This window comes from Phasianus colchicus, chromosome 1, assembly GCF_987193195.1.
Source record: "Phasianus colchicus chromosome 1, bPhaCol1.hap1.1, whole genome shotgun sequence".
NCBI classification, from domain to species: Eukaryota; Metazoa; Chordata; class Aves; order Galliformes; family Phasianidae; genus Phasianus; species Phasianus colchicus.
In genome coordinates this window covers 194,707,982-194,735,617 of record NC_143436.1, presented here as the reverse complement: position 1 = coordinate 194,735,617, position 27,636 = coordinate 194,707,982, and the positions used below count along the sequence as shown (strand labels likewise).

Below are 27,636 nucleotides of genomic sequence, written 5' to 3'. Positions count from 1 at the left end.
ACAAGAAAATGCATTTTAGAAGTGAGAACTCTATAGCAGTTTACTGTTGAATGCTTTTGAAGTTTTAATTAATTTCCAAATATAAGCCATTAATATCTTTCTGCTCTTGTGCAAGAATTCTCAAGTGCTTAAAAGTGTTTAATTTTACAAGTGTAACTAATTGTTTGATAGGTGTTGTCACTCCTGAGGACTATCAGGCATTATGCTGCAGAGCAGAAGGGTGACTGCTGATGTGGTTGGAGCAGAACTGTGGAATGTTAGTTTTAGAAGGAGACTTAAATGTGTAAGCGCCTTAATTAGCAGGTCTGCAGCCAGCAGATTTTGGCTGTGTTGTTGCTCTATACCGCCATCTACTGGAAGCAGGGATGAAAGTCGACAGAGTGCAGATTTCATGTAGTTTGTTCGATACTTGACAGGTACATCCTGTATAGGTGAGCAAAACTGATATGTGATCATGTTTTCTATGCCTGACGTAGTTCTCCATTTTTTGTCAGATGCTAAAATAGCCAGAAAAAAGAAAATTCAAGGAAAATAAGTACAATTCCAGTAGCTGATCTGATAGTTGTGTTGGGTTTCTTTTGTATATACCTGTAATGTGTAAATATAGATTTATATATATATATATATATGTATGTGTGCATATATATGTGTATGTATATATAAGATACAGCATAGTATGTGGAAAACAGTTGCTCCATTTTGGCTGACGAGTTGTCTGCTGTCCTGAAGAGCTTGAGATGATCTTTTGAAGAAAATTCCTTATGGAAAGCAAGTTGATGGAGACGCTTTGAATACTATAGGCAAGGTTTTTCCAATATGCTGTGCAGAAAAAACAATTTGTTTCTGCATTCTCCGGCCATTGAGGAATGTACCCTAATCCAATGAACTATATGCTTTCCCTGCAGAAGTTTCCTTAGGGTTTTCTCTAAGGCACCACCTATACTACCTGAGCTGATGGCTGCATAAGGTGTGAGGTCATAGACAGGAAAAGATTTGCTAAGGGGAAAGAATGGGTCAGAACAAAAGTGAGGAATCAAGCTATGCTTTTTTACTATTATTTTTGTTGATATCTGCTACATTCTGTGGTACGGTGAAGTAATTTCACCCTTCCAAAATAACAGACTCTATCTAGTTCCTATTCATGGAGTCATAGAATGGTTTGGTTTGGAAGGGACCCTTAAAATCCCCCCCATCTATAGGCAGGGACGCCTCCAGTGTGGGAGCGTCCACCTTTCTGAACAACCTGTTCCAGTGTCCCACCACCCTCACAGTAAAGGATTTCATCCTGATATCTGGTCTAAATCTACCCTCTTCCAGTTTAAAGCCATTTTGCCTTGCCCCATCATGACCTGCCCTTTTAAAAACCTTCCCAGCTTTCCTGTTGGCCCCCTTCAGTTTCTGGAAAGCTGCTATAAGATCTCCTCAGAGCCTTCTCTTCACCAGGCTGAAGAGCCCCAGCTCTCTCAGTCTGTCCCCACAGGGGAGCTTCTCCAGCTTTCTAATTATCTTCATTGCCCTTCTCTGGACGCGGCCCAGCAGCTCCATGTGTCCAGCTTGTGTTGGAGGCTCCAGAAGTGGACACAGTACTCCAGGTGGGGTCTCACGAGAGCAGAGCAGAGGGGCAGAATCACCTCCCTCAACCTGCTGGTCACACTTCTCCTGATACAACCTGGGATATGTTTGGCCTTCTGGGCTGCAAGTGCACGTTGCTGGCTCGTGTTGAGTCTTTCATCAACCAACACCCCCAAACCCTTCTCCTCGCGTGTTTCCTGAGATCTTTTCCTGAGCAGAGAGAACTTCTCTCTTCCTGTTCACGTAGTTGATTGTGTAGGTCTGTTTGCTAATTGCAGTGGGATTTACTATGTGGGCTGTTTCCTATTTTGTGTAAATGTAGTCATAATGTTTAGTTCTACAATCACAGTATCAATTATTTTCCAGTTGGAAAACAAAACAAGCATTAGTATTTGATTATTATTTTGTGTACTGTCTTACATATTAAATTTCAAGTGTGCTTTCCTTCCCCTTCTCAGTTTATACACAAGGACACTTTTCCTGAAACACAGGCCAAAGGTGAAGGTAAGCAACCAATGTTTTTTGTCCACTGGAGCATTCGTATGTCTTGGGCCTGAATGTGCACTGGGGCTTGCTTGTTGTGTCTGTTGTTATGGTATTGCCTTTGCTTTCTACTTGCATTCCAGTAAGTGCAATTGAGATGTTGTCAACAGTGCTTGCTTTCTGTTCCAAGTGATATTCTAAGAAATCTTTCTCCTCTTCATATTTTTCTTTTAACAGTTTCTTCTTGGAATATGGCCTGTTCTTCTTGTGGAGCCACCCAGGAAGCTTTGACTGAGACCTGGGCCGTCACGTGCATCCACTTAGCCTGGCTGAATAAAGTGATTCAACACTTACTATGGCTGGATTGTCAAAACCGTGGATCAATTCAAGTCCCATTGCTACAAAAGGACTTCTCTGTGTTACTAGGCCTGCCCGCCAGAACAGAGCGAAGAGTTGGCACACTAGGAGAATAATGCTTAGTACAGCTTTATTCTAAGTTGTTAAAACAAAGATTAAGACACAATATTTTTATGTATATGTTGTATAGCTGATAATACTGAGCTAATATTTCGTGCTGGTCACAGAAAACTAACCATTTTTTTGAAGTGGGTTGCTTAAGTTTTTCATTCAGTTGTTGTTCTTTCTGTGGTGTAAACTAACATTAGTAACTGAATGATAGAAACAGGTCACTGATGGCCGAGCTAAGCATCTGTGTGGACTATAGTGGACTGAATGCTTAACCTGAACTACTTTAATTTTGCACTTTCATACACTTAATGAAGAATATATGATTGATTTAGGGCTTTATTCTATCCTTGCTTCTCCACAGCCTCCTTTGCAACTGATATTTTGAGCAAAAAGGTTGGGATATGTGTGCCATTTGGTTAATTTTGTACCAGGTTTTCACTTTTGTTTTAGCCCAGCTGAGGTACATCGTAGAAGATGTTCCAGGGTGTGACAGAGAGAAGACATTTGTGATATATAGGAGTTGTTTGTGTGTGGAAACGAAATTCCTAATTTGTTTGACTAGTGATCCATTAGGTGGTTGTATAACCACGAGAAACATTTTTTAAATCTTTTATTATTTACATGTCTTCTTTTTCTCCTCATACTTTCCTAATCCCATTATGCCAGTCTTAGCACAGATTGACAAACACTGTGTATTTGTGTGCTTCTTCAGCTTTGAATTCATGCCTTTCTATTATTTTAAGAATCTTAAATACTGCTGTGACTTTCAGAAGCATCTTCTGTTTCAGATATATTGACAGAAGAGTAAAGAACAAGATTTATGTTGAGGATACTCCCCAAAACATGCAGCATTTTGATTGCTTGTTCTTAATGCTTCCATCATGTGGTTTCTCTGAGGAAAGTTGAATACCTTTTTAACACCAACCCTTGGCTCTTAACTGGGGACAAACAGTCTGTGGTTTTTTTTCTACCCAGATGATCAAAGTTAGTAAGTAAGCATTAAAAAAAAATAAAATTGAACTAACACAGTTTTTCAAAATATACCTCATATTGGAGGCTCTTATTTTGTCTGTCCAGAGCTTGGGGTGGCTAATGTAGTTTGTCTCTGGGCCGTCAAGCTGCCATGCTATGCAATTGTTGATGCTTTGAGGAATTTATCCTTCTTGCCACAAAGGGAAAAGGGAAGTGCTCAGATTGATTGCAAGTCCTGCTCTGTATTGATTTAAAACATGCCCGCAGCAGTGAGGCACGGTAATGTAACTATAAAGCTGTCTCCCTGGTTGGAAAAATCAGACTTATGTTTATCTTCTGTGTCCATTTGTGGCACCCCTACTGATGCAAAGCTCTAAACAAAATCACAGCTTTTGGTTATGGTGACTAACCCTGGACTCTTGGACTAGAAAACTCAGGACTAGAAAACAATGCTTTACCTTTAATGACTCCAGCAAGGTTTATGCATGTGCTAAGAGCAGTGCATTTTGGCCTGTAACCAATTAACAAGATTTCTGAACAACATTTTTTAAACTGATCTGTTGTCAGTAGTCTGTAGTTCTATATAGATGAGGTTGACATCTGTGCTGGGAAAGGAGGGGTCCTGAAACTGAGATTGGAACTGCTAGCACAGAGGGAGGAAAGTGCTGGTTTGGACCAGATGTCTGTGATTACCCAGAAGTCATATTTTCTTGTAGCGAGATTTGAGAATCGTTTGAAAAGTGTAGCTTGAACATAAGTGCCTGCCTCTTCCCCTACTGGCTCTCTCAAGCATGCTTCTGCACACTGTATCTTATTTTCTTATTGAATGCATCTGCACACTTCCATCAGTTTGGGAAAAAAGTCCTGTAACGTGAACAGTGCAGGGACTATACATATCAACAGTCCATAGTGATGTTTGCTAGGTAGGATATTATTTTTAAGAAAAAGAACAGAACCTTTATTTTAGTGGTCTTACTTTTGTTTTTGGAGGATGTAGGGGCTCTGCTTTACTTGCCTATAATTACAGAAACCACGGTATACTAAAAAGCCACTTTCATCCTGATAAAGCATCTCCAGAATGGTGTATTTTAAAGGAATTTGTACGTTCTCCCACACGCTTGCAGCAAAGATATGCTTCCATTCAGACCCTGTTGAATTAATTTGTCAAGATTAAAAGATATTAGCTCTTATATTAATTTTAAGCTGCTGTTATCTTTTTTTATTCATATCATTTATCAGCAGTGTTTTTTATCTTAAAAACTTAGGCAGATTGTGTTCTTCCTTCATTCCAAATAAACATGAGCCACCCTCCTGGTGACCTTTCAGGTTGTGCTAGACCCTGATGAATGTAATTTATGTGTATATATATATATTCTAAGCATAAGTAATCTAACATTATGGGTGCTTTGGTTGACTGCCTTACTGATCCTGTAAGTGATAATGAAAATGGGAAGCCAGTCTTAACTTTATTGCTAAAATTCTAATGTTTTCTAGTGCCTGGAAAGACATCTTTACTCCTGTAATTTGGTAGATGTCTGTTAAAACTGATTTCTATTTGTATTGCTTGTCTGATGTGCTAATTTTTCTGCAGTCCCTAGAGCAGCATATCCCAAACTTTTGTTGCAGTACAACTTGCAGGATCAAAGATGACCCACCTTGCTTTTCGAGTAGGATTCAGACAGCAGCTACTTCGAAGGGAATTACAGAAATAGCAGGTGTCCTTTAATATGAATCCTACAGTGTGTGTTAGACAGGCATAAACATAATGAAGAACCATTTTATTCTTTAACATCTATGAAGAATCAGGAAATCTGTCACCTTGAGCCCATCAGCTTGGTACAGATCAGCAGCGAGTAGTTATGCAGACTGTGAGATGAAGAATTTCTCCTTGGAAAGTAGTAGAAAAATGTCAAAATGACTCTCTCAGTACAGAACAACACCATACCACGCCAGGAATCAAGATTTTCTGGATCCTTAAGACTTACATTGCTGACTGAAGATGAGGCATGATAAACAGAAACGCGCCATCGAGAGGGATCTTGTCTGTGTTTTGAAGGCAGTGTTTGAAGCTGACTCGCAGTATTAGTCATCTCCAGACCTCATTCTAATGGTTTTCCTTTCAACACAAGGAAGATGTGCTACCAGCAAGTGTTTAGAAGACTACCCCAGAGTCAAGATTGGAATTTGCAGTCTATCACTTGCCGATCTACCTCTGTTTATTACACAATACCTGTGCCCTTAATTATGTCTGCCTGAAAATGCAGGTGTCAGAGCAGTCTGCAGCCCCCAAGGTTTGCAGTGGCATCATATGTGTCTGTGGCTGACTGTTCACTCTACATAAACATCCACATTTGCTTGATGTCTGTCAGACTTTCTGGTAGTGCTCAGTCTGCCGATCCTCGGAACACAGGAGTTTGATTTAGATAGAGATGTGAGTAGGAGAACTTTAACAGAGGTGAAGTGAAACCTTTTTTTGGCAATGTATTAAGTGATACATTTAATGTTAAGATACGGCATACAATTAATTTGATGTGACCATGGGAGAGATGTGGTAGGAAATATTGTCCTGTAATTAGTTTTAATTCTCTTCTAATCTAATATTGCCACCGTGTTCATCCTTGGCCCTGCCTTGTTTGCCTGAAGGGAACTGTATGATTTGAAGTGCAGTTAATTCTTTTGGCTGAGTACATTTGCTTCCAGCACTTGATTTCTAGCAGCTGAATGAATTTTTCTGCTAACTCATACACCTGAAACTCATAAGAACATAAAATCCTCCAAGTGTTTCTCAGAGTCGCCACCACATTGTTTTTGCATTCAAGAATTTCATTAATACCACTTTTGAAACCTGTTTCTCCCTGTGGATATTTATTTTTTTGGCATTTGATAGCAGGTGGTGAATTAAATCACTGTAATGTTTGGTGGTGGAAGAGGAACTGTAACAAACCAGCACTGCTGTTTTCTTCAGTAGACCTGAAGATCCAAGAATGCATTCAATTTGATGGGCCGTGTGCCCCCATGGTTGTGATGGACATTATTAGGTAAAACAGTTGCTTTGCTTTACAGAAACATGATCTCCCCATCTGCGCTTTATAAGTAGGCAGTGAGAGGCTTTAAATGCAAACTACTGATTGACTGTGAGACTTTATTATGAAAAGAGATAAACAATGGAGTCTTTATTACCCATGAGAAGCAAAAGGCAGAAGGAGATTAAGAAATTTGACATGGAAAGAGAATAACGAAAGATTAAGCACAGAATCCCACAGAATTACATCAACCACCTTCTTTAGATCTTTGTATAGCAAGCTCGAGGCTTTTGATGTTTATACATTTAACTTTTCGTGCTGGCTCTGCCATAGAGGTGATGTAAACAACATGTTGCATTTGGTTTATTATGAACTATCCAGCTGTTGCTCTCTGAGGATGGAAGGTGACATGGATTGTTTCATACACAAGTGAAAATGCTTTTCACATATCTGGAACATCTTCTGCCAGCTTTTCTTGAGAGTCCATGACAAAACTACAGAGAATTTACTGTACAGCTGTTAAGATTGTTTGGAGGTTGGTCTTTCCCATGTCTCACCCACAACTGCCTACTGCAGCCAAGTGCCTGACCTGTTGCAAATCTTTTCTGAGAGCTGAAGCTGTCTTTTTCCCTGAGGTCCACAGAAGGTCTTTGTTAGGTGGAAATGAGCTTTGATTTATGTTAAAAATCCTTCTAACACGTAAGTCAGGGCACTTCTCGTGGCTGTTCTGCAGAAATACAGTTACCCAGTATGCAGTATCTCAGCTGAAACACGTGCCTGGCTACCCCACATCCCTGATGCTGTTGGATCCTCTCACGTTTGTAAAGATGGATGAGGGATTTAGCCCCATAACTGCTGTTTATTGTAGCATATGTAGTTCAGTGATGGGCAGTGAGAAGGCACAGCAGTCAAGCAAGCACTTTATGCAGAGTCCCATTTTGTTTCTAAAGCTCCTGGATCTGTTGATATGTACGATTTTGGAGGCAGGATTGTTGCCTGAATCTCTCACTTAAGATCTCCACTTGTACTTGTTGAAGGTATCCAGTCTCAACAAGATGAGAATCCAGATAATGCAAGACCTGTGCCTGTACAATGTTTCACACGAGTTGAGTATACGCATCTGCCTGATGCTGAGGGCGGACTACTGAGATTTTACAAATGCAAAAATAAAGGGTCTTCCCTGATTTTGTTCATTTATTTATTTTTGGTGGGGTTTTTTTGGCTTTTTTTGTTTTTTTTTTTTTTGTTTTTTTTTTGGTCCTTCATCACCAGAACACAGGAATAGCTGTAAGAACAATCTCAGATTCACTTTTCTTTCCATAGAACAACATACACCTGTTTCTCAAATGCCAGTATTGAATAAAGATGGGTTTTCCCACATGCCCGTAGCAACCCATATACCAAAATGTTTTCAAAATTAAGGCCTTGGTCAGTCACTGCAGAAGAACACACTGGATTTTGGAAGAGAGCTTCAAGCAGCACCAACAGTGGTTACTCCTTAGACAGAACAGGGATGGATTTTTCTGTTAATCTCCCAAACTGACATTGTCTATGTGATGTTGATTATAAAACTGAGCTGAATGCACTGATGATGCCTTGTTTACTGTCTTAGCAAATAACATCTGTCCACCTGTACCGGGCGTGAAAAACACCACGTGTTACGTGACCAAACTTTTTAACATTGACACTATTGGTTCTAATGTAATATTTTGGTTTTTTTTTTTCTGAAATTCAGCATTTTGTTGCAGATATATTAATACACTGTGACGGAAGAATGGTAGTTGACTTGTAAAACAGCTGCTTTGAGCAGTGTTTCTTGACAATTTTGATAATACTGAACTGATTCTTTGTACCAGACCTGCTGGTAACTAACATTAGGCTTCTGTGTATCAGCCTATCTTGTTTTGCGAGCACCATAGCTTTGAGATATTTAATGTATTTTGTTTGTTATTCATGTTGTGGTCAGGCACTAATTTGTGTCTTTATAGTTCAAATTATTAAAGAACTTTGTTTTAAGTATCCCTTTCCCCAGGTGTTTCTTGGCTTTTGTATTGCACTGGGTTGGTCGGTTCATCTTGCTGCTGCTTGGTACCCAGATGGCTGTGTGTTTCAACCTTACCCTCCTGATTTTTTCAGTGCAAGAGGATAATTAGCTGCATGGTTGCATGCTACAGTGTGGGACCTGCTAAGAAAAGAGCGTTCTCAGTTCTCTGTAGTTTTGCTCCATCAGCATCAGTCCCAGTGCTGGGAAAGGACACAAGCATGTTGCTAAGACTCATCTCCTCCATGGGTCAGCATGAGACTCCTTTTGGTTGTGAATGTACCTTGAGAAGCCCAAGTGGTCTTGGATTGGCTCTTGCCCAGGAAGACCATACCTGCAGACCCCAAACTCATGGAAAATAAGTCTTGAGAACGGTGATGTAGGCGCTATCCAGGAAAGCTGCGTGTCTTTGGAGGCCTTCTTCAGAGCCATCTGCACCAGCTCTGCCTCCTCAAAAAGCCCATTCTCCAGTAGCTAGGCTAGAACTAACGTAGGCTGCCTGAAGTGGCAGGTTGAAAGCCAGATGAGGGTCTTGCAGGTCTCCTCAAACGGTCCTCACAAGGACAGGACAGAAAGACAACTCCGCTATCATGGAAGAGGGGATCAACATAGGCAGGAAAAGGACAAGTCTGTCAGTGTCTGGATTCAGTTCTAGCTGCCCAGGAATCATAGGCTTATAATGGTTGGAAAAGACCTCTTAAGATCACCAAGCCCAAGCCCAACCCATCCCACCATGCCCACTGACCGTGTCCCTCAGTGCCACACCTCCATGGTTCTGAAGCACCTCCAGTGAAGGTGATTCCACCACCTCTCTGGGCAGCCTGTGCCAAAGTGTTACCACTGTTTCCAAGAAGAAACGTTTCCTAATATCCAACCTGAACGTCCCCTGGCACAACTTAAAACCATTACATCTCATCGCTTGTTACCTGGGAGAAGATACAAGCCAGGATGCCACTGCAGTCCAAGTCACCACTGAAACATCCAATCCAATTAACTTGCTTCACTCAGAGGCTGACAATATAATTAGCACATACTGATTTAATGAAGTTAGTAGTAATTAGTGGCACTGAGGTGTAGCTCCTGGGGACCGAACAACTGCAGCACAGCACCCAGCAGCACTTGAGCCATCAAGGGCTCCGACTCCGTGCTTTCTCACCTCAGAGATCACATAGTGAACACTAACAAAGAACAGCTTGAGAAACCCACAAACTGAATTAATTGAGTTGTTCTGCTGATGTAAACTGATGTCCAAACATCGGTATTTATAGGCTGGCTGAGCATCAGAGCTGCAGTGATTTATGGGGATGCTTCACCTGAGCAGTGCTTTTTCCTCATAGCTGGTGTGTTGACTCACCACCAAGCAGCAGAACAGAGTGAATTTGTTAAAACACTTCAGCACCGTGTAAGCCTGGGGACAAGTCCAACTTCTTCTAAGCAGCAAGAAGCAATGAACAGGACAACCAAATCCATGCTGCAGTGGGGCAAATCTGTCCAGGCACTCATGAATGCTTAGCAGAATTTTGTTCACTTGGAGCGTTCCAAGGGATTTTTATTTGTAGTATTTCTTTTTATTTTCTACTTTTTTTTTTTTTTTTTTCTGATTAGTTCAAATCTTTAATCTTGTTTTTAATATCTCCCTTTGGCTGGAATGAAAACAAGACTGAGTGCTTGTTAGGAGATTAAAATGAACCTGTAAGCCACGATGTCAAAGCCTCAGTGGTACAGAAGGGATATTTTTATGCTGCTTATTTGAAAAGCAAACAAACTCCAGCTGGGTTTTCTTGCTGCTGGCATTAATTGAAGTGGGAGGGCTGATTAACGTGTTGCTGCTGAAGATCTCTCTCTCTGCTACATTCTCCAGAATTTGACAGTCTGTTATCAATTTGCTTTGCAGCTGATGTGCTCACATCCACACCTCCCATGCAGTTGTGGCTCTTCAGTGGGTTTGTCCATAAGCTGACATCATTTGGTGTTTGTGTTCGAGATAGGATAGAAGCCCCTCTGCATGGACCATGGACCACGGTACTGTGATGTTCATGCTCAGGATGGAGGAAAAAAAAACAAAACAACCCCTTTTTGGGGATGGTGAACTATGGTACTGCAGTGTTCATGTTCAGGATGGAGTAGAAGCCCCTTTGCATGAATTACAGACAATGGTACGGTAGTGCTGAAGTTCAGAATGGAGTAAATGTCCCTTTTTGTGGACCATGAACCATAGTACTGCAGTGTTTGTGTTCAGGATGGAGTAGAAACCTATTTTTGTGGATCGGGGACCATGGTACCATAGTGTTCAAGTTCAGGATGGGGTAGAAGTTCCTTTAGTAGACCATGGTATGGTGGTGTTCATGTTCAGGATGGAGTAGAAGTGGGAAAACACTCACTGACAGCCAAGCTGTATTTTACATATGTGTTTATATACAACACATATCAGATATGATTTGCTTTTTACACACTTTCATGTGAAAGAGATAGAGATGAGTATTGTGCAGCTTATTTTAAAGCTGCAGTATTTCCTTGCCATGGAAAAGGTGCAGTGAGCCTTTCAGCATTCTGTGAACTTGCCTTCAGATATGCTGTATGTCATAGAGCCCAATGTATACACTCCATTTCTGCTGAGAAGGTCATTCTATAGTTTTTAAACTAATATTTTATATATTAACATTATTACCACTGTTTGATTTTTAACGTGTTGGGTCACTGTTCTGCTGCAAGGGAACTACAAATTCTCATGTGTGCTTTTTAATAGCTCTAAAGCACTGACTTGTCAGCAGATCACGTTTTCCTTTATTTTTGTTACCAGTATTATTTTTAGAGAATTCCAGGAGACTGAACCATGAAATGTGCAGAGATTGAAGTAATATTTTTCATATTGGTACACAATTGCACAGAAGAAGTTTAGCGTGTTTTTAACTGATGTTTTTTATTTATTTAACCTATTGTTGTGTTGTAAGTTTGTCTTAAAAAAAAAAAAAATCTATGATACAACTGGTTTTATTATGTTGCAATTTCTGATATCATATCTGATATGGTCAGGGGTTGCTTCAGTTGCAATTAGCGTGAAGTTAGGAGTCAGCAAATTAGGGAGAGCAGGAGGAGTTTCCAGTGTTATTCATCAGAGGTGTGACAGTGGTTCAGAGTCTTATGTTTGCTCTCAGAAAAGATGATATATCTATATGAGGGTATGGATGAACATCTGTAGGAATGTGTATTTGTATGGACATTGATCCTTTAGAACAGCCAAAGCAGCATCTCTTCATTTTGGGTGTCTGGAGGGAGGGCTGATGCTCTGCATCCCTGATTGGGCTGTTTCACCACAACTGAGTTAATTCTCACCCTCCAGATAAAAGCTGGGCTCTGTTTGCCACCAAGTGATCAGAGCCTTTAGCTGTATTTCAGAGGGATGCTGCCACCTCCTGTGTATTAGCACAATTGCATCAGGCAAAAACGAGCTCCATGAATTCTTTTTCTCTCTGTAAGAAGCTGAGCACTAAGAGAGACTTTCTATTATTTATTTCCTGAAGTATCACCATCACTGGACTAGATTTCTTCCCTCCTGTCTTTAGAGTTGAAACAGAACCTCCTCACTTCCAAAACCCTTTTTCCTTTCTCTCTTTTTGGCATCCATGCCCTCTTTCTGGCAAAGACAGACAGTGAGGGGAGGGAAAGGCATTTCACTGATTGTGTACAGCATTAGGTCTAATAAAACGCCACAAGGCAGCAATCAGGATGATTTGGGATGGATTATACTTTGGGGATGAATTTACACCCTTGGGTAGAATGATTTCCCAGCCTCATACATAGCAATTGGGTTTTCAGAGTATCATTGTGGTTGGAAAAGACCTCTAAGATCCCAAAGTCCAACCCCAACCCATCCCACAGTGACCATGTCCCCCAGTGCCACCTCTCCATGGTTGTTGAACACCTCCAGGGATGCGGACTCTACCACCTCCCTGTGCAGCTGTATCACTGCATTGACACTATTTCTGAGAAGAAATGTTTCCTAATACCCAACCTGAACCTCCCATGGCGCAGCTTGAGGCCATCACTTCAATGTCTTTTTGTATCGAGGTGCCCAGAACTGAACACCGTCATTTCTGTGCTATATGAGCTCTGCTGGGTCTGTTTTGTCTCTATTATTTTTCCTTTTTTTTTTTTTTTTCCTTTTTCCTGAGATTTTACAGCAAAGCTGATCGCTTTGTCTTCGCTTTCCCTTACCTAATGCTTTGCACAATGCACTAGTTGGCTAATTAATACAGCCCTTCCTTCTCAACTGGCAAATCAATGAGATCACTTGAGTTATTAAAAAATGAGGAGGAACACGGATTACAGGAGGACCGTATAATTAGCTCACTGGCTGCTGTCCCTGCTGCCAGCCTGAGATATTAATTCTTTTCATGCTGATTCAGAGGAAGAGAGCCAAGCTGTGAATCAGCCCTGCCACTTCTTGCAGCACCTGTCTTCTCCCTGCATCTCCTCTCCAAATCCTAGCCAGGTCTGGCGGCGCTTCATTAATGAGATCAGGCTTAATTGCAGCATGAGCCTGTAGGGTTGCAGAGTTGGGGGAGAGTTGGAGCGAGTGCTCTTCCTTCCACACTGCAAACATGAAGTGTTATCTGGGAGCAGGTGGTATCTTTTTGCCTAAAAATCCCAGTTCACAGCTGTGTTTTTTTGTAGGATCAGAAGGTTTCCACTTCCCTCCCATTGCTCTGACTGCAGAATGAGCAATGTTGTCTCCTTTAAAGAGCCTGAAACCCAAAAAAGACCCAAATTCTCACCTCCTGTACACTGCCCAGCAGCCAAGATGTGCATCCCTGTGTGAGAGAAAGTGGCACAGACTTAATGAGGCAACAGCTTCCTAGCAGCACCACAGACTGCTCAAAAGCCACATCATTATTCATTTACTTGGCTAATGCAGTCAAGTTGTGAAGAGGAGGTGGGAAAGCTATCTGAAGAGCTGGGAAAATGTGAAGGTTTTTTGAAATTATAGCTAATACAGAGAGGTTTGCTGAAGGCCACATATAAAGAAAAAGTTCTTTACATTAAGAGTAGTGAGGCACTGGCACGGGTTGCCCAGAGAGGTGGTGGTGCCCCATCCCTGCAGACACCCAGGGTCAGGCTGGATGGGCTCTGAGCACCTGATGGAGCTGTGGGTGTCTCTGTTCATTGCAGGGTAGTTGGACCAGATGGCCTTTAAGGATCCCTTTCAACTCAAACGGATCTATGATTTTATGACACAGGTGGGAACCTGCAGCCTAATTGGCTAATTGCTACTTTTCCCAGTATGTGATGTGTGATAAAATCACAGAATCACAGAATGGCCAGGGTTGGAAGGGACCTCAAGGATTATGAATCTCCAACCCCCCTACCATATGCAGGGCCACCAACCTTCCCACCTAATGCTAGCCCAGGCTGCCCAGGGCCCCATCCAATCTGGCCTTGAACACCTCCAGGGACGGGGCATCCACAGCCTCTCTGGGCAGCTGTTCCAGCACCTCACCACTCTCTCTGTAAAGAACTTCCCCCTGACATCCAACCTAAATCTCCCCTCCCTCAACTTCAAACCGTTTCCCCTCGTCCTGCAGTTATCTACCCTTTCAAAGAGCTGATTCCCCTCCTGTTTATAGGCTCCCTTTAGGTACTGAAAGGCTGCAATGAGGTCACCCCGCAGCCATCTTTTCTCCAGGCTGAACAAGCCCAGCTCCTTCAGCCTCTCCTCATAGGGGAGGTGCTGGTTAAAGCTCTTAAAATGTTGGTTGAGCCCATTTCCCAAACAGGCAGCTTAAGAAACTGCTGTGTCAAAGATCTCTTAGAAAAAGTGTGTTCAAGAACATCTTTTACTGGACACTCATTTTGGTGACAATGCAGTATTTTTCCCTAAAAGGCAAGGGAATGGGCAGAAGCCAATCACTAAATACTGCAAGAGAAGAGCATGGAGGGAGACCAACTTTTGCAAGGATAGATAAATGATGACAAGGGGGAACAGTTTTAAACTAAAAGAGAGGACATTTAGGTTAGATGTTGGGAGGAAATTCTTTACTCAGATAATGCTGAGGCTGTGGCACTGCTGCTCAGAGAGCTGTGGGTGCCCCATCCCTGGAGCTGCCCAAGGCCAGGCTGAATGGGCCCTGGGCAGCCTGAGCTGGTGGGGGGCAACCAGCCCATGGCAGGGGGTGGATCTGGGTGGGCTTTAAGGTCTCCTCCAACCCAAACCATTCTGTGGTTCTATGATTCTATGATATCTGCCAGGCTGTACCCAAATGAAGGCTCAGGCAGAATCTCAAACCCAGTTCAGGGTTTAGACAAGGATGCTGAGCAGTGCCCTACTGCTGAGCTGTACACAAAGAATCCCATCGCTGTTTTTCCCACACCCTCAGCTCCATCTTTCCAGCCAGACTGTACTGCAGCAAATAAATCTTGATTGTGCTAATAGTTTTATGCTTGTCTACTGATTGAAGCTAAGCTGATGAAGCTGGGACATAGAGGTGACCTCTCTAATTAAGACCCAAGCAAGATTCTCCGAGCTGTGTAATCCGAGAGCTTGGAGCTGGTTTCCTCACCAAGTGCAGGACTCAGCATGAGGACTGGAGTCATTAAACACTGACTTTGGGGTGAAGGTGAGGCTGATAGGCAATAGTAGAGGGACGTATCCTAGGAGCCTCCAGGACAAGAGTTGACTGTACAACAGTTAATGCCCTTAAGTTGCATCAGGGGAGGTTCAGGTTGGACATTAGGAAGAATTTCTCCTCAGAAAGAGTGGTGATGCATTGGAACAGGCTGCCCAGGGAGGTGTTGGAGTCACCATCCATGGAGGTGTTCAAGAAAAGGGTGGCACTGAGAGGCATAGTTTTTTGGCCTTGGTGGGGATGGGTTGATGGTTGGACTAGATGATCTTAGCAGTCATTCCAACTTTAATGATTCTATGATTCTCTATGAAGTGTCCCAGAAGTGGTTCATTTGAAAAGAGAACAGCATGAAAACATCTACCTGGGAAATGGTGGGGAAAATCTCTAAAGATGAGTCCTCATGGAGTGACTGTGATGGAAATATGGCTTCTGTTACAGGAGGGTGAAAGGACTGTGGGGACACATTGCCACTGTGGCAAGTTATTATCGGTGGTCAGATTTTTGGGTGGTCCAACGGGGAGCCAGGAGTTGGACTCAATGATCTTTATGGGTCCCTTCCAACTTGGGATATTCTATGATTCTGTGATAAGTTGTCCTTGTCTCTGAATTCTTTTTTCGTTGAATTGCAACAGATGTGATGGCCAACCTGCAGGTCCTCCCAGGTGTGGGAGGTAGAAATGATCAGAATTATATTGAACTAAATCAGTAAATCTCTGGGGAAAATGTTTTCTTTTTTTTTGAGCCAGTGGCTACTCAAAACTTAGTGTCTTGTCTTGCAGAGAATCACTGGAGTCATCTTCAGCCCTGCCTTCATGCAGGAGCTTTGCTCTACAAACACAGGAGCAAGGACTTGCTCAGGGGTATTCTATGTGTCCCACGTGTTCCTGCTCCGTGTTCCCAGAGCTGGTAACTTCAAAACTCAAGGAGGACAGCCCAGAAGTGGTATCACAGAATCATAGAATCATTAAGGTTGAAAAAGGCCTCTAAGATCACCAAGTCCAATTAATTCATCCTCACCATGCCCACTGACTGTGTCCCTCAGTGCCACATCCGCACATTTCTTGAATACCTCCATGTACAGTGACTCCACCACCTCCCTGGGCATCCTGTGACAATGCATTACCACTCTTTTGGAGAAGAAATTTTGCCTCATATCCAACCTAAACCTGCCGTGGTGCAATGTGAGGCCATTACCTCTCATCCTATCGCTAAGCCCAGTGGCTCTGTCTCCATCATCTCTCTATAAGCTCTTGGATACTGGAAATCAGACATCTGTGATCCTCAGATGTCTGATGGGAGCTGAAAGCAGTGATGGTGGAAGAGGGCAAAAAAACCTACACAAAAACCACACAACCATTGTTTGTTTGGTTTTTTTCTCCAAGGTGGAGAATCAGCAGAAAAATTGTCTAAAGAACTCCTGGCAGGACTGTTTGGAGTCAGCATTTGTGCAGGCTGCTCCTGATCTGCCAGAAATAAAAAGCAGCTGAGAGGCCAATGGTGCTGTTTGCTCCTTTCCTTCTTCTCAGCTCCAAGGAACGTGGGCTGGCTGGCAACCTGTTATTTTCCAAACTGTCTGGTGGAAAACCCCAAAGAAAAATAAAGTTCATCTCCTAAACTGCTCCTGCAATGCTGTCTGCTTCGTGCAGGGCTGCATCCCTGCCAAAGCAGCTGAGCCCTGGTGTCTTAAAATCACGGAATCATTAAGGTTGGAAAACATGACTGAGAACATCAAGTTCAACCATTAACCCATCCCACCATGCCCCCTGACCATGTCCCTCAGTGCCACATCTCCACGGTTCTTGAACACCTCCATGGATGGTGACTCCACCACCTCCCTGGGCAGCCTGTGCCAATGCATCACCACTCTCTGAAGAGAAATGTTTCCTAATATCCAACTTGAATCTCCCCTGGTGCAACCTGAGTCCATTACCTCTCATCACATTGCTGTTACCTGAAAGAGGAGACCAACTCACACCTCTTTACAACCTCCTTTCAGGGAGTTGCAGAGAGATTTAAGGTCTTACAGCAGCTAGATGACCCAAGTCCTGCAGGTTTGTGGCCAGAAGGTGGCATTGGCTTCCCAGAGCCACAGCCCTGCTGCTTGTGCCATGAGGAACCTTGGCAAGGTGGGAGCTTGATGTGCCAAGGCATTGGCATCATTGCTGACTGACCCCAGCCTGACTTTGGCACACCAGAAGAGTTTCAGGAATGATTTGGATCCCTTCAGGAACATAAGGAGCCTGGAAGCCATAGTTGTTATCTCTCTTTTTTTTAGGAGGTGGTGTACAGCAGGGACATTGGTGCAAAGAAGCATCCCTCCTCTGTGTGAGCCTCACGTGGAGGGTGGTGACACACTGGAACAGGTTGCCCAAGGAGGCTGTGGATGCCCCATCCCTGGAGGCATTCAAGGCCAGGCTGGATGTGGCTCTGGGCAGCCTGGTCTGGTGGTTGGTGACCCTGCACATAGCAGGGGGTTGGAACTAGGTGGTCATTGCGTCCTTTTCAACCCAGGCTATTCGATGATTCCATGACTCTATGATTGGGAGTTCCATTTAGCTGGGGTTCAGCTGGGGCACTTGTCCTAATTTCATCCCCACACATGCAGATTGCCCCAGATGCTTGTGCCAGTGCATTGCCACTCTTTCAGATCAATCACAACTTCATGTTTCCATCCCTTTGCAAGCGAGCTTCTTGCTGTCTGGCTTTTATCATGCTGAACACCAGGCGGCCCGCAGCAAAGCACCTTGATTTGTGACTGTGTAGAAGGAAGTGCAGATACAGACAATTAAGTGCAGAATTTAACAGTATGGATTTCCCAGCAGAGCTATCAATTAGCATGAGCTGTTTGCCAGCCAGATGCATCCACTCTGCCACATCCAGGAACCATGGCCAATGTGTTCAGCAATGAAGCAGAGTGGCTTTCAGCAAGGTTTTCCGTATGTTATGGTAGCCAGCTTTCATTTTATGCAGAAAGAATAGGGGAAAAAATAGGCTTTTGATGATGAAAGGTTTTTTTGATAGGGATCTTTGAGTGGAAAGGACTCTTCTTGACAAGCATTGTGGTTGTTAAAACCTGGCTATTTTGGTAGAGATGCTTCCCTGTGGAAGGCCATGCAACAACCCACAAGGCTGGTTGGCCCCCAGTCACATCTGCCTACTTTAGTAGCTGCTTTTCCTACCTTAGTTTATATATGATGGGAGAAAATGGAAAGGGAGGAGTATTCTGATCTTTATCAGAACTCTTAAGGTAGGCTAGATCACTGGGCTGAGGCCAATGGGATGAAATTCAACAAGAGCAAATGCTGGGTCTTGCACTTTGTCCACAACACCAGGCAATGCTACAGGCATGGAACAGAGTGGCTGAAAGCTGGGTGGAGGAAAAGGATCTGGAGGTGTTGGCTCACAGGTGTCTGAACACGAGCCAGCAGTGTGCCCAGCTGGCAAATAGGTCCAATAGCATCCTAGCTTGTATCAGCAATAGTGCAGCCAGCAGAAGCAGGAGCTGATCGTCCTTCTGTACTTGGCATTGGTGAGGCCACATCTCCAGTGCTGTGTCTAAAACTGCCAATAAGGAGGTTGCAGCAAGGTGGGAATCTGCCTCTGCTCCCAGAGAACAACAATAGGAGGAGAGGTGATGGCCTCAAGTTGCACTAGGGGAGGTTCAGGTTGGATATTAGGAAACATTTATTCTCAGAAAGAGTGGCAGCACATTGGCACAGGCTGCCCAGGGAGGTGGTGGAGTCAGCATCCCTGGAGGTGTTCCAGAACTGTGGAGATGTGGCACTGAGGGATGTGGTCAGTGGGCATGGTGAGGATGGGTTAATGGTTGGAGTTGTTGATCTTAGAGGTCTTTTCCAATCTTGCTGATTTAACGATTCTAATAGGCATCTCAAGGTCTAACTTCTGGACAAAGTTTCTTGGTGAAGTCCCACTGAAATACAAGATTTAACAGAAAGGATGCGCAGCAGCTGGACTGGCTACCAAAAGAGGTGACAGAATCCTGGGCAAGGACCTGTCTGTGTGAGCGACCAGAATACTCACCTGCCCTCTGAACCCTACTGAGCACATCTTCATGGGAGACACATCACTGAATCACAGCCCAAACTTCCCCCATCATGGTCAAGGACAGCAATTTGGCTTCTCACTCAGAAGCTGCTTCTGCCAGAATCAGGAAGAGCTGCTGTCACTTCCCTTTGTTACCAACTGGTCACAATGACCCCCATAAATAAAGCAGCTAATTAATGCCCTTCTCCTCCCACCAGTGATTGGCCATGACCTTGAACGACCTTGCTGAATTTAACTTCCTCTACCAGCTATTTTTGACAGCAAATAATTTAACATCCTTGTGACCCCAGCCTTGCCTCTCTCCTGCCAACTGGCTCTGCAGCTTAAATGAACAGCAATAAATAAATACATATCTGCAGAGGGACCTAAATGACTCCCATTACTGGAGCATCTGAAGGCCCGCTTAAATAAATCAAGTGAGGAGGAGATTATGCTGCAATCATGTGGAGAGGAAAAGGAGAGAATACATTACTGGTATTCCAGAGGCTGTAACGGGGCTGAGCGACTTTGTAAAAGTCAGGAAAATGCTGTTCAGTTCAAGAACAGCCAGAGGAACTGGGTTGGATTCAATGGTTGGGTACAACAGTTGGGTTCATCAGTTGGGTACAACCTGGTCTGGTGGTTGGTTGGCGACCCTGCTTATAGCAGGGGGTTGAAACTAGATGATCGTTGTGGTCATTTTCAACCCAGGCCATTCTATGATACATCAGTTGGGTTCATTGGTTGGATTCATTGGCTGGCATCTTCAAAAAGGGCAGAAGCTCTGCTCACCGTCACCAGGCTCCTGCAGTGGGGAACAGGCATGGGGAAAGAATCACAATTTGCCAACACTTCGTTTTTTTTCCTTATTTCTACTTTATTTATGGCACATTTTTTCCTTTATTCCAACTTTATTTATAGGATCCAGTCTTAAAGCCTCAGTATTTCAACCTCCCCCCTTGCCCACCCTTCGTGTCGCTCCCATCACCACAGCCTCATGCATCCCAATGATGAACCACCACACGTTGGTATCAATTATATGCACATAATTTAGAATAACATCAGGCTCCAGTTGCTGACTTGTCTCTTCTTTTTTTTTTTTTTTTGCTGCTTTTTCATTCCTTCCCTTTGCCCAGTGCAGTGTTCCCTGTCCCCATTGGGAGCGATAAACTCCCATAAATGTCCCCATATCCTTGACCCCAGCTTGTTCCCAACCCAATGACCCCTTAACCTAAACCCCAGAACCCCAACAACCAACCCAAACCATCCTATGATTCCATTTGACATCAAACAGATAAAAATATCTCTTTGCTTCTATTGCCTCTATGGAAGACTACAAAAGGCAACAGGGCAGCAGATATACGAACTGTTGGGATGAACGATGCATTTATCACCCATCACTAATTAATACCAAGGTATTAACATAATGATTGGAGTGTCATCAATCAATTAGCATTGATGGATGCTGATTAAAGCACATAAACTAGAATGAGCTTCCCTCCCTGCCCTGTTTTTGGGGCCATTACTGAAGATTTGAGGCTTGGGGTTGGAGACCTGCACAGGGTCTGTTCCCCTTCCCCCTTAAAAACCTTTACAAACTGAGATTTCACCTTTTCTGTTTGTTTTGTTCTTTGACTTTGCCTTTTGCTGCTGGAGTTTTCCATTGTGGGTTCCTAATATGAATTTCCCCCCCCTCCCTTTTTTTCTTTTTTTTTTGTATATTTTTACTGTAGTGAGGGGAGAAAAAAAAAATCAAAACAAACAAAAAAAAACCCATAGAATGGGGTCATTGCACTGACCTGGTTTTGAACACAACCAGACTACAGCAGCCCCCAGGCCTGCAAGCAAAAAGGAAAACACACAAGGAGGAGAAAAACACGAACAAAGGCTTTTGCTGCCAGGGAAAACATTGCATTCCTGGAACAACACTCTGGCAAACGAACTAAAATAGCCCCAACACAAGTAGTTGTGCATGATTTGAATATGTGACAAAAAGTTACAAAACAAAAGCCCATTTTTAGGTATATTTGCATGGTGAAAGCACGTGTTTTCCACTGTGCCACCCCAGCCCCATTGCACATGGGGCCAAGCACCTGCCCCCTCCTCCATGCTTCAGTTTCCCTCTTGCAACCCAGAGAAAGGGAATGGATTTGGGTTCTGAAAAACGCGGCTCTTTTGGGAAGATTCTTATCCAAATCTTGCACCCTGATTGCTCTCCCCTCCACAGGTGGCGCTCAGGAGAACCTAGGGGGGCTGGTGTCAGTGCCTGGTGCCACCTCCATCCCCCGAGTTCTCATCACAATTCCCCCAATTCCCACCCCTATCCCCCTACTTCCCAAATTCAGTCCCCAATTCCTATTGCAATTCCCCTAATTCACCTAATTCCCACCTCCACACCCCCAATTCCCACTCCTAGCTCCCCAGTTACCCAATTCCAACCCCAATTCCTATTCCCACTCCCCCAATTCCCATTTCTAGTTCCCCAATTCTCACCTCTAGCCCCCCCAGTATTGACCCCAAGTCCCAGTTCTCACCCTCAGACCTCCAATTCCCACCCTACTTCTCAATTCCCACACCCAGCCCCCAGTTCTCACCCACCAACTCCCAGTATCCACTCCCAGCCCCCAAACTGATACTCCCAGCTCCCCAGTTCCTGTCCAATTCTCCCAACTCCCACCTCCAGTTCTCTCCCCCAGACCTCCAGTTCCACCCCCCATTCCCCCAATCCTCACCTCTCCCACCCTGATTCCCCAATTCCCAACCCCCCAGCTTCCCAGTTTCCACTCCAAACCCCTTGGCTCCCCCTGAGACTCATATCTACTCCCAGACCCCAACTGCTGCTCCCAGCCCCACAATTCCCACCTCAACACCCAGTTCTCATCCCCCAAATCCCAAATTCCCACTCCCATTCCCCCAGTTCCCAAAATCCAGGCCCCCACTTCTCACCCCTAGACCCATAATATCCACTCCTACACCTCTATTGCTACTTCCAGCCTCCGAACCCCCAACCCAATTCCCACCCCCAGCTCCCCAATTCCCACTCCTAGTCCCCCAATGCTCCTCGAGACTCATATCTACTCCCAGACCCCAAATGCTGCTCCCAGCCCCACAATTCCCACCTCAACACCCAGTTCTCATCCCCCAGATCCCAAATTCCCACTCCCATTCCCCCAGTTCCCAATCCAAATTCCTACTCCCATTCCCCCATTCCCAAATTCCCAATCCAGGCCCCCACTTCTCTCCCCTAGACTTATAATATCCACTCCTACCCCCCTGCTGTTACCCCCAGCACCCTAACTCCCACCCCAATTCCCACCCCCCGCTCCCCAATTCCCACTCCTACTCACCCAGTTCCCACGCCAGGCCCCCACTCCTCACCCATACATTCATAATACCCACTCTCACACCCCTATTGCTATCCACTCCCAGCTCCTTAACCCCCACCCCAATCCCCAATCCCCTCAATTCCCACCCTTCCCACCCCCGACCACTTCCATTCTCCACTTCCAGCGCAACCCCTGAACCACCGCCGGATGCACCCTTCCTCCGACCGACTGCCATCACCTTCATCTCCCAACCCAGCCCCCTGTATCCCGGGTATCCCTCTCCACCTCCGTTCCCATCTCCCGGCCCCACGCAGGCGCGGCGCTGCCCTCCCCGTCGGGGCGGCGCTTGGGGCCGGAGCGCTGCGGGCATCGGAGCTCCGGGAGCGGCTGCAGCGGAGCGGTGGGATATCGGAGCTCCGACAGCTCGAAGGTACCGAGGAACCCCGGGATGACCGATGGAAGGGTTTCTCCCTGGCTTTTTCTTTAACCCCGAGGCTGTGACTGCGTGCTGTGCCCGGGGAGGGTGGGACTGCAGCCTTTCGGGATACCTTGCTCCCTTTAGGATGAAGCTATCCGATTTGGGATGGCACCGTTTCCTTTGGGATGCTTGGGGCACTTGTGGCTTTGGGGACGGTGGAAGGGGGGACAGCTGCATGGTGAGGGGTGAAGAAGGGTTTTAATGGGGGGGGGAAGGGGTGAGGAAATGCATGCACCCCTGCACTGCTCTGCTTTAAATACGGTGCTGCTCTTAGCTCGAAGAAGCAGGAGAAAGAGGCTGAGCGATTTTGGGGATGCTGCAGATTGGGGTTGTGCAAATCAGGCCCTGAATGGTTAAAACCCTTCAGCTGCTCCCAGTGCAGCTGAGCTGAAGTGAAACTTTCGGCAGCGAGGCCTCGTGGAGAGCAGCATCAGCCACACAGCATGGGAGGGGAAAGCTGGGAGGTTTCAGAGTTCTTCTTTGTTCTGAATTTTGGGGACAAACCCAATGGCTTTTAGAAAGTTAAAGTGAGATAGAGAGCTCCTGTACAGGGATGGAGGAAAGTGATGTTTCTGCAGGTTCCCAAGCAGGGATGTGAGCCTGGCTTTCCCCTGTCCCCGTGAAAGGAGGCATTACCTCTTTCTCCCTTTTTTTTTTTTCCTGCCCTGAAAACGTTATTTCAGAGCTGAAAACACCAGCCTGGTGCTTTTCAATTGGGTGTCCCACCTGGAATGTCTCTGTGCCTGCACCCCTCACCTCCTGCACGGGTCACTGCCAGCTGAGCCTGTGATGCATGCACAGCACTTGGGTTTATTGCCATGTATATATTACCAATTAATTATTGCCAATTCTATTATGCCACTGCCTGGGTGCTGGGGAGAGCTGGCAGACAGCAAGAGGAGATGAGAGCAGGGCACTGTTTGCAGGGGTAGGGGGATGCTGTTAAATCTTACGGCTCACTTTCTTGCTGCATCCAGCCAGGACGGTGCTCTGTGGGCTGCTCCCATCTCCCTGCTGGCTTTCATCCCTTGGGATCATCCTCCAGGGAACCCCTTCCCCATTGGGTTATGGAAGAATTAAGGTGGTGGGACGAGGCAAGAGCTGCTCCTATCTACCTCATCCCTTCAGATTGTCCCCTAGAAAGCCCCTTCCCCAAGGTTTCTGATGGGATGAAGGCATGGAAGAGTTAAGGTGGTGGGACCATGGAATGGGGTTGGGATGGACTCAGCCTGCAGCAGGTGCAGGGACTTCTCTAGAGGCTCTGCAGCTTCATCGCATTGGGAAGAGCATGAATTTGGGTGGGTTTCTCTTCTAAGGTGCTGCGTGGCTCTGGGATAAGGAGGATTTGGGGCTGGCAGAGGTAGGAGGTAATGGTCTCCAGTCTGTGTGCTGGTGTCTCCTTTGTGAATGGCCATGTCGGTCCCCCCCCTGAAGTGGGTGCAGAGCAGACATGGTGAAGCTCGGCTGTATCCCTGAGATAAATGTTGTCTTTGATTATATCTCAAAAAAGCAACACAAAAAAGAAGAAATAAATCCAGCTCTACCGTGCCCTGTTGCACAGATTAATAACAAAGCATTGATGCTTTAAGAAGGCTTTGGATCTGATCCCGAGAGGAGATTTAGATAGTGTTTGTGCTGGGGTATGATGATGATGCTACGAATGGGTGCATTCTATAAATCTGTTCATACTTATAGAATCATTACCAGACCTGTTTTCAGCTGGTTCAGAGGTGCCAAAATCCCTTTCCTGGCTTGGTCCAAGCAGGCTGGTGTGTGGGGAATGAGAAGGATGCAGTAAGGGCTGGGTGAGCATCGTGGTGATGCTCTGGGTGTTCCTGCTGGGGCAGGGATGGGCCAGATGGACCCAGATGTGCCTCCAACCTCTGCCATTCCACAATTCTGTGATTGTATACAGTCCCTCCTTCTCCTCACAAGTCCCTATGATTTGCTCCCATTTCTACCTGTGTTCAGGTTTCAGCCCATAGGGAGCCAGTGGTGTGATGGCATGTGCATGGAAAGAATTTATTTGCTGGTGTCTTGACACCTGAGCTTTCAGCTGTGGCTCAGCAGTGGGTTTTCATTGACCTGCTTCATATTTGGGTCCAGACAGTTCTCCTCCTCCTCCTGTCCCATCCCACGTCCCCATGGGTGGAACCATGGATGTGTGATGAGAAGTGGTGCTTACTCCAGCTCTGCTCACTTCCACCTGATTACCCAGGGAAAAAGGGCTGAGCTTACTCCAAAAAATGGACACAGACCCATTCCCTTTGCTGGGGTTGCTTTGATTGCACCCGCTGAGCTGCAGCATTAACCCTTTCCTGCTCTTAGGGACTTGATTAGCAGGCATGATGGGGGTGGGTTGATGGTTGGCCGTGGTGATCTTAGAGATCTTTTCCAAGCCTTATGGTTCTATGACTCCCCTTTGTACCCTTGGGGGATAACTCAAAGGTTATTTGTGTCAAAGTGAGGAGTATGTATGGGTCACTCCTTGAGGCACCAATGGAAATGGCGTCTTTGAGTTTTTGGTCATCTCTAGGAAATAATGAGAGGTAATGGCTTGCACCAGGGAGGTTCGGGTTGGATATTAGGAAAAATTTCTTCTCCAAAAGAGTGGTAATGCATTGGCATAGGCTGCCCAGGGAGGTGGTGGAGTCACCATCCCTGGAGGTGTTCAAGGATTGTGGCACTGAGGGACGTGGTCAGTGGGCATGGTTAGGTTTGGACTTGGGATATTAGAGTTCTTTTCCAACCTCAGTGATTCTGTGATCCCATGAAAAAGCCCCATTCTCCTTTATACTCTGGGACAGGGCAGAGACTTCAGCAGCTCTTGCCTTTCTTCACAGAGTATTCCTTTGGAGCCAGCACTGCAGATCCTCGTGCTCCAGGGCCATGACATATGATAGCTCTGCAGTGCCCGTAGGTCAGCAGACCATCTCCTCTGGGCCTGATCCAGCCCTGCAGGGTGGCTGGACCCAGCTCCCCTCCTCCTGCACATCCCATGGGCAGCTTTCATGTGCTCCACAGGGGATGGCCCAATTCAGTGGCTCTTTGATGGATTTAACCTTAAAACACTCCAGCACAACACAAAAAAAAAAAAAAAACCCAAACTCTGACAACGCTCCATGTGCCTTACTTTGCCCTTGGGGTTAAAGGAATGATTTTCATCCTTCTGCTCTCCATTTCCTGCATCGTTTCTGCTTGCTCGTGTCCTGCAGTTTCAACCAGCCTGGAAGTTTTAATGCTGCCTACAACCAGGAAATGTGGCAGCATGCATCAGCAGCAAAACGAACATTTAAGGGTTTTTCCTTGTGCAAGATTAAATTGTTATGAGCATGGGAAATTTCCAACCAGACCTACAGCTGAAGCGACAGCAGCAGCTTAAGGGGTTGCAAAGCATTGCAACCATCCTAACTCTGCCCTGTTGCTGCAGAGGTGGTGGGGCAGGTCTTCTCCCTGCCTGCAGCTCTGCTTTACGGCTCTGAGGTTTATTCTGCAATATTTTCTTGCTTTGAGGTTTATCTGACAATAACTGACCCGAGACGGCTGCAGCAGCCCAGAGCTGTGCAGTTTACAGCATGGGGACAAAATTGCAGGGGAAAAGGGCAAAGCTCCAGCTCCAGGAAGATGCCTTCCCCCTGTTGTGCTTTTACTGCTCTTTTTCTTTCTATCTCCAGTTAAATTGCAGAGTGGGTTCAGTGGGGGAGAAAACACATCCCTGCAGCAAGAAGACCTTTGCCCATTGCATTTCTATGCTTTTTTGGGGTAGCATGCAGGCAGCTCTGGTTAGCCAGCCTACATCCCTTCCCAGCTGTCCCAAGCTCATATAGAAAAGAAGGAAGCACGCCGATTAGTTGCTCAGGGTTTGGTTGTTTTGTTGTTGGTTTGGGTTGTTGTTTCTTTGCTTTTTTTTTGCTTGCAAGCCACACCCTGACAAGCAAAGCTTCCCACCAAGTCTTTGCACACTCAGCTGCTCCCCAACCTTGCAGAGCTGGTCCTGCCACTAGTCTGAGCACGCGTGCATACTGCCAGGATTGCTCTGGGCTGATTAAGGGAGTGAAAGCAAAGGGAAGCCGTGCACAGATAAAAGATGCAGCTGCAAACCCTCCATTTGCAAGCAGCTGTTGCAGAGGCATCAGCTAAGGGCCTTGAGAAATCCTTGCCCAGAAGAAATCTTCAGAGCTGGGAGGATGGCTGCTTTCTTTCCTATCCATGTAGGATCCTTCCTGGTGGTGCTGTCTGTAGGGACAGCCTGTGGAGGATGTCCACCAGGGTGGATGTTCTGACAGAAGCAGAGGGTTGGGGTTGCAGCCCTGCGCATGAAGTTGGATGTGCAGCAGTGGTTTGGTCTCCCTGTTTGTAGCTGTGGCTTGGTGTTGGGTCAGCTTGAGCTGGAGAGCCTCTCTGGTGGCTCAAGGACATATCCTGGGATCCCGGGGGTTGATTGCATTATAGAATGGCTGGGAAGCAAAAGCAAAGGGAGGTGGGTACTGCCTGTGGGCATGAATCCCTCCCAAAGGATCAGTAGTTGGTGCATAGAACCATTGGAGTTGGAAGGGGCTTTTAAAGGTCATCTGGTCCAACTTTTCTGCAGTGACCAGGGATATCT

General features: G+C 45.5%; 2 protein-coding genes and 1 long non-coding RNA gene across 3 annotated transcripts in view; 2 read left to right on the top strand and 1 right to left on the bottom strand.

Moving 5' to 3' along the window:
• Positions 1 to 4,124, top strand: part of ACER3 (alkaline ceramidase 3) — a 52,005-nt gene extending 47,881 nt beyond the window's left edge. Inside the window, exons 10-11 of the mRNA XM_031601086.2 lie at positions 2,031 to 2,076; positions 2,293 to 4,124. Of these exons, the coding sequence (XP_031456946.1) occupies positions 2,031 to 2,076; positions 2,293 to 2,346 (100 nt within the window). The 3' untranslated portion in view covers positions 2,347 to 4,124. The remainder of the gene's footprint in view (positions 1 to 2,030; positions 2,077 to 2,292) is intronic.
• Positions 4,125 to 15,968: 11,844 nt separating this feature from the next.
• LOC149920353 (uncharacterized) lies at positions 15,969 to 22,522 on the bottom strand. Its single transcript, XR_016463482.1, has 3 exons — positions 21,026 to 22,522; positions 19,858 to 20,031; positions 15,969 to 19,340 (listed from the first exon to the last, which is right to left on the bottom strand). It is a non-coding gene; the product is annotated as an uncharacterized LOC149920353 (long non-coding RNA).
• Positions 22,523 to 22,853: 331 nt separating this feature from the next.
• The window catches only part of CAPN5 (calpain 5), a 52,943-nt gene continuing 48,160 nt past the window's right edge, over positions 22,854 to 27,636 (top strand). Inside the window, exon 1 of the mRNA XM_031601083.2 lies at positions 22,854 to 22,982. The gene's annotated coding sequence lies outside the window, so the exon portion shown is untranslated. The remainder of the gene's footprint in view (positions 22,983 to 27,636) is intronic.